The 9,490-nt window shown below is 39.1% G+C and overlaps 1 protein-coding gene across 3 annotated transcripts in view; it reads left to right on the top strand.

Moving 5' to 3' along the window:
• Window positions 1-9,490, top strand: part of vps13a (vacuolar protein sorting 13 homolog A) — a 45,667-nt gene that overhangs the window by 1,611 nt on the left and 34,566 nt on the right. For all 3 annotated transcript variants that reach the window (XM_037777662.1, XM_037777661.1, XM_037777663.1), the window contains exons 2-19: window positions 999-1,042; window positions 1,143-1,185; window positions 1,268-1,363; window positions 1,743-1,844; window positions 2,169-2,278; window positions 2,486-2,545; window positions 2,727-2,786; window positions 3,120-3,200; window positions 3,881-3,938; window positions 4,045-4,172; window positions 4,285-4,391; window positions 4,526-4,697; window positions 5,795-5,857; window positions 6,621-6,753; window positions 6,933-7,027; window positions 7,913-8,055; window positions 8,506-8,707; window positions 8,794-8,908. In XM_037777662.1, coding sequence (XP_037633590.1) covers window positions 999-1,042; window positions 1,143-1,185; window positions 1,268-1,363; window positions 1,743-1,844; window positions 2,169-2,278; window positions 2,486-2,545; window positions 2,727-2,786; window positions 3,120-3,200; window positions 3,881-3,938; window positions 4,045-4,172; window positions 4,285-4,391; window positions 4,526-4,697; window positions 5,795-5,857; window positions 6,621-6,753; window positions 6,933-7,027; window positions 7,913-8,055; window positions 8,506-8,707; window positions 8,794-8,908 — 1,812 coding nt within the window. The remainder of the gene's footprint in view (window positions 1-998; window positions 1,043-1,142; window positions 1,186-1,267; window positions 1,364-1,742; window positions 1,845-2,168; window positions 2,279-2,485; window positions 2,546-2,726; window positions 2,787-3,119; window positions 3,201-3,880; window positions 3,939-4,044; window positions 4,173-4,284; window positions 4,392-4,525; window positions 4,698-5,794; window positions 5,858-6,620; window positions 6,754-6,932; window positions 7,028-7,912; window positions 8,056-8,505; window positions 8,708-8,793; window positions 8,909-9,490) is intronic.

The following is a 9,490-nucleotide window of genomic DNA, read 5'->3' as shown; positions in this document are numbered from 1 at the left end:
AACCGCTAAACCACAGAGGTAATCCCTTAGTTTCACCGAACCTGCCATGAATAATGACAATAATGCACACAGTGCACTTTAGACTAAGCTACTGGAGTTACCCTGCACTATACTCATTTTTAACAGTCTCTTCTGCACTTTTTAATAGTCTTGTATCACAGCTGTTACCCTGCACTATATTCAGTTTTGACAGTTTTCTTCATCTCCTTGTATTTTTATATCTGGTATATTTTTTTGTACTTTGCACTACTAACTTTTTTACTGCCTTTTTACTAACATGTTTTGCACTATGGAACTGTGATGCTGGAAACTTGAATTTCCCTCAGGATCAATAAAGTTACTATCTATCTATCTATCTATCTATCTATCTATCTATTTATATATCTATATATCTATCTATCTGAATGGCTTTAATAACATGTTTTCCGTTGCCTGAGTGTTGAATTAAATCAATAGACATAGGCAAAAGACCTCCTCTGTAGATTTTGTGGTGGAATTTCTGATACACAAGTTAACTCAATAGGAAGGAAGAGGCCCCGGAGCTGTTGATGTCTTACACAGAAGGTTTATTGAAGCTTGATCAAGGAGCAATTCTCAGGTCTCCACCATTGAGGTGCTCTCTGCATGAAAGCCTCACAACTCTGCCCTTCCTCCCTTGTGCTCAGTGTTTTACCCTCATCATGTTTTGACTCACTCGGTTCCTCTGGCATCTCTGATCTCTGATCTCTGGTTGCCCCAGCAACTGGCTCTATGGTCCCTACTACAGACACAGCTGTACAGATAACGGCGGCTCCCCTAGACAGGAATCCAACCCAATAATGTCAACAGAGGGACACTCTGAGAAACACTCTGACCCTACCAAGGAGAGAGGAATTGACAGAAAATTCCATCACAGATTTGACAGTGTTTCTATGAGCCACATAACACAATAGTAATCTGTTTTTCCTATCAAAATGTACATATTAACAATCAGTAAACAAATACTCCTGTCATCACAGGTGATGCTGTTCTTAGGAATCTTGAAATAAAGGAAAATGCCTTGGTAAGTTGCAAATAAATGTATAAGTAAGTAAGCAAGTCATTACATTCTGGCATTCGTGATGAATTTGTGTTGCAATGATTTACTGTTGTTTTGTTTTCAGAGTCAACTTGACATTCCTTTTAAAGTGAGAGCCGGTCATATAGGTGAGATGTAGTTACTGTTCCTATCTGCCACCTTCCCCTTGTTACAGAAGAGGATTTTCTCATTTTGAGTTTCTGTTAATAGGACGGCTGGAGCTAAAGATACCATGGAAGAACCTCTACACCCAGTCAGTAGAGGCGACACTGGATGGCGTCTATCTGCTCATAGTACCCACAGCAAGTAAGATCATCATCTATGTCCAGCTAAATACATTTAGAGATTAAAGTACTCATCATACTTTATAGCATCATGTTGTTGATTCCCACCATTTCAGTAGACACATACAGTGCCTACATTTTAAAAATTTAAAAACACTATAAAATATCTTTGCATTTTAATGACTGAGGAATATCATGTTCAGTGTAATGAATAACCCTTATGATTAGCAGAAACAACAACATGTAGCACATTAGTCGGACAAAGAAGGTCTCTCACTTATTCATGATCCTAAAGTACTTGTCAGGACAAACAGGAAACTCAAGCGTAACCTTTTGTATATTTAATTGTTTTCAGAGATGTACATACAAATAGTAGTTTGTATTGATCCCGTTCTTTCCAGGTATAAAGTATGATGCAGAAAAGGAGGAGAAGCAGCTACAGGAGGCTCGTCAGAGGGAGCTACAGCGGATAGAGGACACAAAGCTGAAGGCTGCCGAGCAAGGTCAGGGTTCAACTTCGATTTTAAGGGGAATGTGTGTGTAAACATGTGTGAGCTGTTTGACAGGTTTCAGAGACATTCTTAGCCAAGCTGTAAGAGTGTAAGTGAGGAAGAGTGAAAAACAACCAAAATGAATAACTTCTGGTGAAAAAACATATAACTAAAAATTAAAAGATGCCAACTTGATGATGGTATGTTGTACTTAAAAACAATGTAAAGGAATGCAAAGAAAGATTTATAATTTTGTTAAAAAGTAAAGTAAAGCTTCAGGAAAGCTGCAGGACCAGATCAGGTCTCATATGTATCATATTGGTCTGTGTTTGACAGAGAGCCCTGATGTGGAAAAGCAGGACACCTTTGTGGAGAAGCTTGTCACTCAGGTCATCAAAAACCTGCAGGTCAAGATCTCTAACATCCACGTACGCTATGAAGATGATGTGAGTATTCAAACTGAGTTACCTTATGTGCAGTATAACTCAAATTTGTGTTTGTAAAGTAAGCAGTAAGTGATAAACACAGGGAACAAGAAGTGGTTGCACTTTATATCCCACAACAATGACAGCATGGATCATGCAAAGTAAATACAGTATAATCTTAATCAGTCTATAGGCTTAAACCTAATTTCTCTTGTTTGTTTTCCACAGGTCACTAATCCAAACTGTCCTTTGTCATTTGGAGTGTCACTTAAAAACCTCAGTCTTCAGGTAATGTTTTGTAATGTCCCTTCTATCAGATTATATCCTATATTACATTCAGCAATTAAGGTGTTCTTGATCATGAATTAATACATCAAATTTAACTTAATTATTAACATAATTATATATACAGTATGTGAAAAAATCAATTAATCTCATGAATATCTCACTGCTTGTTTGACCTTTCCAGACATCTGATGAGAACTGGAATCCCAGACTTTTGGATGAGAATTCCCGGCTTTTCTTCAAGGTAAGAAATTCAACCACTTATGCCTTATGTACTTTCTAATCTATACATTTATATTTTATAGGAAATATCAAATGTATCCTGTGTAACACTGCATCTTTTTTTTGTCATTGCATTTGATTACTTTAAACTCAAACTTAATCTAACCTTTTTGGCAATTTGAACCAGTTGGTTCAGTTTGTCAGCAGTTGCTCTAGGAACCTATTTTATTTCCTCATAACCTTACTTTTGACCCCGTTCAAAACATAAGAAATCATTGTACACTGTCAGTTATGTTTCGTCCTCACGATAAGCATCTGCACTACTCTAATTGCTTTGTGTTTTCCTTCTTCTCAGTTGGTTCAATTAGACAACTTGTTTGCCTACTGGAATGTCAACTCTTTACTCTTCTCCAATCACAGTGCAGATGAGGCCTTGGTGAGTCCCCCTATTATTTTTGGATGTGGGATATGTTTGTGTATGAGTGCGTGAGGGTGTGTTTTTCTCAGATGCTGCTAGATGTTGCTGGAGAGTGACCTTGCAGATGTTTTTTAGTGCTGTTTTATGTTATTCTGTTGACTATTTGGAGCATGTGATGCAAGACAAATTTCCGTGTGAAGGGACAATAAAGTTTGATCTTATCTTATTACTGTGTTGTACCTTGTCTCCAACAGCTTGGATTTAGTTTTGTCATTGTCTGTCTTATTCTGCTTTATTGAGGCTGAAGACACAACCTCATTATTGTGGGCACACAGAACAATGTCAGCCTGCCAGCTTTCACTTTCAGGCAGCAGAACCGTGTCAAAGTAACAATATGAAGAATCCTTTTAAAGCCTTTGCAATTAAATTATCTTGGGGAATATTGGAAAAAGGCCTCTGCAAATCCTTCAGAGATCAATGCAGATTTTGTTAACCATTCATTTCATCCACAAAGGCTCTTTCTAGAATAAGCCCAATGAGTAGAATGTTTATAAATTTGGTGTTGTGATGGTTTACTTCTGCATGTTGTTAAAGCAGCAACGAAAAGAAATGAAATATGTTTAGAGGTTAAGCAAATATTGAGTGAAGAAAAAAATGTAAAATGTAAACGAAGTTCCTCTACATTTGTCTTTTTGTAGCAATGTCTCCAGAGCAGCATGGACACAAACAACACCTTTTCTATCAGCCATGACTTCAGTGAGTGTCCCACTGTAATCATTTATTCACATTTTTCATAAAAACATCATTAAGCCAAGGTGAACAATTTGCTTTTAATAATCTATTCCTTGTTGCTGGTCCACAGTTTTTCGTCCTATCTCAGCGGGCGCTAAATTGCGGATGAATCCCAGGTCAGATGTGGACTTCTCCTTTCCCAAAGTGGACCTAATGGTCAATCTCAGTGAGGTGGCCATTGAACTCAACAGACCCCAGGTAGGTGTTGTGTTTAAAAATAGTAGCAAATAAAAAATTGTTCAGTGATGATAAATGCACTTCTGTCAGTACTCTTCGCCAGTAAGTAATTGCTTACTTCCTGTCTTTCCAGTACATTAGCATCCTGGAGCTGCTGGGCTCAGTGGATATGATGTCACGGAATCTCCCATACAGGAAATACAGACCCGCGGTCCACGTTAACAAGAATACCCACATATGGTGTGAAAACACTTTTACAATTTTACTATGATTTTTGAATGCCACATATGACATTTAACCACCCTTGCATGTGTTGATACTTAATATTGCAGATTGTGAAGTTGACTCTGAGCTTCTGTTGTCGGACCTTGCAGGTGGAGGTACGTGATCACAGGCATCCTGGAGGTGGATGTGAAGCCTCGTCTCCACATGTGGTCATGGCAGCACATTCGCAGTCACCGGCAGATGGTGAAACGCTACCGAGAGCTCTACAAGGCCAAAATCACCAGCAAGAAGCCCAGCGAGGAGCTGCTCAAGGAACTCCAGGTGGGACAGGGCTGAACTGAGCTGACCTGAGCGGGGGGATGGGAAGGCGATATCTAGTGTCGCACTTTTATCTCTTATGTAGGACTGTCCTCGACCAAAGAAATTCTTAGTCAACTACCACTCATTCAATTTTATTTCATAAGATTCTTGGAAATAAGTCATTCAGCATGAAAAAAAGCATAATAAATGACTAATCATGTGAAGAAATCTTAGTCAGTTAAGACCAAAATGACCAATTAGTCGACTAATCGACTAAGAGGGGGCAGCCCTACTCTTCAGATCCTTAATATCTGAACCACTGACAGCTTCATATGATATTAGGAGAAGGGGTGAACACAACATTTTCTTTTTTTTCTTTCAATGTCGCCAAGTTCTGGATAAATTTAAGTCTTTGATTATTAGAAGAAATGTCTTTCCCGCATTATGATGCTTTGATTTCAAATAGATAAAATGAGTACATTGCTTACATTATTTGGAATTCTGTTTTTAATGTCTTTACCACACATCCATTATTATTCATATATATTTGTTTGCAAATGCTTTGACAGATCCTGTATCTGTCATGCCAGTAAGATGTATTTGAATTTTATGAAAGTGAAATGAGGATTTGTTGGTGCAGAGGCCAAAGTGGGTAGATAAGGAAGGGAAGGGAAGGGAAGGTTAAAAGCATTGCTCCCTATTCTCAGGTTCAGACCTGCTGTTTCTGCCCCATTGTACGCTGGCAAATACCTACTTGACTACAGTAACCATAATTCATTGCCTCTATGAAATGTAAATGTAATATAATATGCAAGTAGTTAATTACAAAGATATTACCTTCTCAATATCCTTTCAGTGATGCTTTGCTCTAGCCATAATTACCCACTTATCTTGTTTTCAACCCTTTGAAAGGATTGATTGAAGTGCATCTGAGATTGATTGTGTACCTCAGAGAGAATTGCAACATTAAATCTAAAGTCTCTTCTCTGCTCTGCCCAGTAAGCATCATCTTTTCCATTCCTGTGATTAATAGTGGACATTTAGTAATTGATGCCTTCCTGCATGGAGTAGCAGGAAGCTGCTAAAAGCTCTAATCAGCTTGTCTTGTCTATTCCCAGGATCCTGAGAAGACCTTGGATATTTTTAACATCACGTTGGCCAGACAGCAGGCTGAGGTGGAGGTAAGCTCTGTCTCACCTACTGAATAGCTGGCAACTTCACTTTGTGTGCTTACTTTGTACTGTACTGTATCTGTAGAATAAACCACAGTGACTGCAGTATTGTAGCTACCAAATTCTGTGCTCAAATATCCTTTTAATCCTTATATCTCCACTATTCTACTTTCCACGGTTACAGAAAACAATACTTTTCCATTCATGCCAATGGATTTAAGAACAATATCGACGCAGAAATGATGCAGAGTACAATTCCTTTTTGGAAATGTACTGTATGTTTCCACTAACATACCACATATGACCAAAGTGATACAAGACTAAGCACAAAGCAGACAGTGGTAACCGTTGTCAGCATCTAGTGGTAGAGGTTTTGGCTGAAGTGTCGCAACTGTGATTCTTACATAATATTGTCTTTCCTGCACAGCACTTTGGTATAGACTGTAATTTTACAGAATATATCTCATGAAATTTATTGCTAATAAATATTGATTGAAAAATTATAATTTAATTTCATGTGACACATAATGCAGTAAACATGTGCTTCTTTGATTTATCTCTGTACTGACAAACTGAATAGAGAAAACTGTTTAAGCTTAGCCTTAATACTCAGATGGAAATATGCCGAAGTCAACTGCCAGCATATGGATAACATTTTCTATACAAATAGTTGAGATGTTTTAATCGCTCTGTGTCAGGGTAAGATTTCTCATTTGTTTGAAAATTGTAAAAAAGTTTGAGCTCTCAACTGTCTTTTTTTTTACTTCCCCAGGCAAGCAAGGCGGGCCTACACATTTACCGTGCAGGGCTCAAGATGGAGGAAGAGGAGACTCAGGGTTGGGTGAGCTGGATGTGGAATTGGGGAGGAGAGGCAGCTACAGAAACAAATGAGCCCAAGACCGGAGGTAGGATGTAGAAAACAGCAAGACATGTACATAAAAGATAATATACACATGTGGCTAACAAGACCAAAGCAAAGTGCTCCAGTGTATTTTTGTTGTAGCAGTTTATGGTGTTAGCCAATGCTTTTCCTTCTCCTCATAATCTTTCTATTCCATTTATTCTCTCTGTTTCTCTATCTCAGGTTTTGATGAGCTGTTAACCCCCGCTGAGAAAGCCAAACTCTACACTGCCATTGGATACAGTGAGACCGCTGCTAATCCCAACCTGCCAAAGAATGTGAGTCACTTCCCCTCGACACCCACCTGTCAACTAATAATACACTTCCGTTTGGCTCTCCATCCCCCTTAAAGGAATACTTCACCCCCAAAATGATCATTTGTGTATCAATCACTCACCCCGTGTTACCTTGAATTCTTGAAGAGATCATTATTTCTCTCGCATGCCTCCATGGTGAACAATGAACGGAGAAAATTGTTGATGAATTGAAGTAAATGGGGGCTGCGTTTGACAACAGGAAAACTATATCAAAACATCTGTTTACAAACTAACACAACTCGTGCAGTATAATCCAAGTCTCATTCATCTAGTCGTATGCTCACTACTTCCCAAACACATGCATCTTCGTTAAAACCTTACTATTTAAAACGCTTTGTACTCGTCGCCTGCTCAAGTGTGAGACTGTTTATGCGGAAGTGTTTTGAATAGTACGGTTTTAGTGAAGATGCATGTGTATGGGAAGTAGTGAGGATACGATAGATAGATAGATAGATAGATAGATGGATAGATAGATAGACAGTAACTTTATTGATCCCGAGGGAAATTCAAGAAACGACTGGATAAATTACTTGGATTATACTGCATGGGGTTGTGTGAGAGTTTGTAAACGGATGTTTTGAAGTGCAGTTTTGCTGTTATTAAAGGTGACTCCATTTACTTGAATTCATCGAGACTTTTCTCAGTTTTTTGATTCTTCGTTCACCGTGGAGACACGCGAGAAAAATAAAGTTTTCTTCACAAATTCAAGGTAACACAGGGTGAGTAATTGATATACAAATAGTCATTTTGGGGGTGAAGTATTCCTTTAAACAATATTACTAAGATCAAAATGCAAATACTGTATGAGACACTTTGATTATGTACTATGTTGTCATTTGTTTATAGTTTGAGGACATGAAGGTGAATTTCCACATGGAGAGGCTGACCGTGTCCTTCAAAGACAACAAGGACAAAAATGAGATCATCAGGCTGACTGTGGGAGAGCTCAAGTCCGAGCTCACACAGAGATCTGGAGCACAAGCCATCAAGTTTGTCATAGCTTTCTGTTTTTTTGGGGGGACATCCATGGCTTTGATAATATTTGTACTACATGTTTTGAAGAGTCTGGTCTCCAGTGCAAATAGTATAAATAGTTTTTTCATTTAAAAAAAAAAAAAAAGCATTTAGCACAAGCACTTTTGTTTGTGTTTCATTAAAAATTGAATAGATAACCTATGAATACTATATTTAAAAAAACACTGATTAGCAAATTATCGCTAGAACCAGTAGAAGCAGTTTGTGGTTTTACTTTTAGTCAATTAAATAACAATCCTCCTTAACACCAAATCCCTGTAAGGGAATGTTGTAGCTGGTCTTTTATTTATTCAGCAGGGTGGACAACATACAGCCACCCCTTTTGCCCCAATACAGTATATCTCATCCTTAGGATCCTGGCATGGGTGGCACTGACATTTAGTTTCTTTTCCTCTTTTTATCAGACTCACAGCCGAGCTTACTTTGTTTGAAGTCACCGGCCTGGCCATTGACCGGCCTGCACCCATCATCCTGTCATCAAGGAAGGCAGCCACAGGAACAGGGACCCCGCTGCTCATCTTCTTGTTTGAGACCAACCCGTTGGATGAAAGCGCTAACCAACGGCTTCATGTGGAATCACAACCGCTGGAAATCATCTATGATGCTGTGAGTGGTGTCTGTCAGTGTGCATGTACAGCATGAGCATTAAAAAAAACATATCAAATGTATTGTTTATTTGTGTGTCTGTGTAGACAACAGTGAACAGCATGTCAGCGTTCTTCATGCCTCCTGACGACCTGCAGCTGGATGAGCTCACCAACGCAACCCTCATGAAACTGGAGCAGTTTAGAGACCGCACAGCCACCGGTTAGTCGCACATACACGTACACAAACATCTGCTGTATATCACCCTGGTCTCAACTCTCTGAGACTGATTGTTTACTCAGATTGTTCGATGAAGTTTCAAGTTCAAGTTTTTCTTACATGGCATGATTATGGTACATTCAGCAAGGCTCTATGATATTGAAAATATATCATACTGCAATTTAGGGATGAACATTTGAAAGGTGTTTCACCATTTACTTAAAGGGACTGTTTGTAACTTTCTAAGCGTATAAATGTACCGGGTCGGGACACATGCGCGCTCGCATATGCGCGTTCGCGTGTGGCCGCTGCCTCGTCTCCTCTGCCTGCTTGCCTTCACTCAGACAGCGAGCGCGTTCTCGCGTACTCGCTCCACTTCTAGACGTGAACGTGCGCTCACTCCACACTGCAGAAGAGTTAGTTTAGCTCTGAGAATATCTAGTGAATGCACAGGGGACGTTTGTGCAGAAATAAATGCTGCAGCTCCACCAAACCAACAGAGGTTTCCCGTGTCTTTTGAAGTGAAACGTTGTCGTCTCGTTACCGACCGGGTGCTGAAATATAGTGTGATATTGTGTTTTTAGC

The sequence above is a fragment of the Sebastes umbrosus genome, chromosome 8 (assembly GCF_015220745.1).
Source record: "Sebastes umbrosus isolate fSebUmb1 chromosome 8, fSebUmb1.pri, whole genome shotgun sequence".
Lineage (NCBI taxonomy): Eukaryota > Metazoa > Chordata > Actinopteri > Perciformes > Sebastidae > Sebastes > Sebastes umbrosus.
This window is presented reverse-complemented; position numbering and strand designations above follow the sequence as displayed.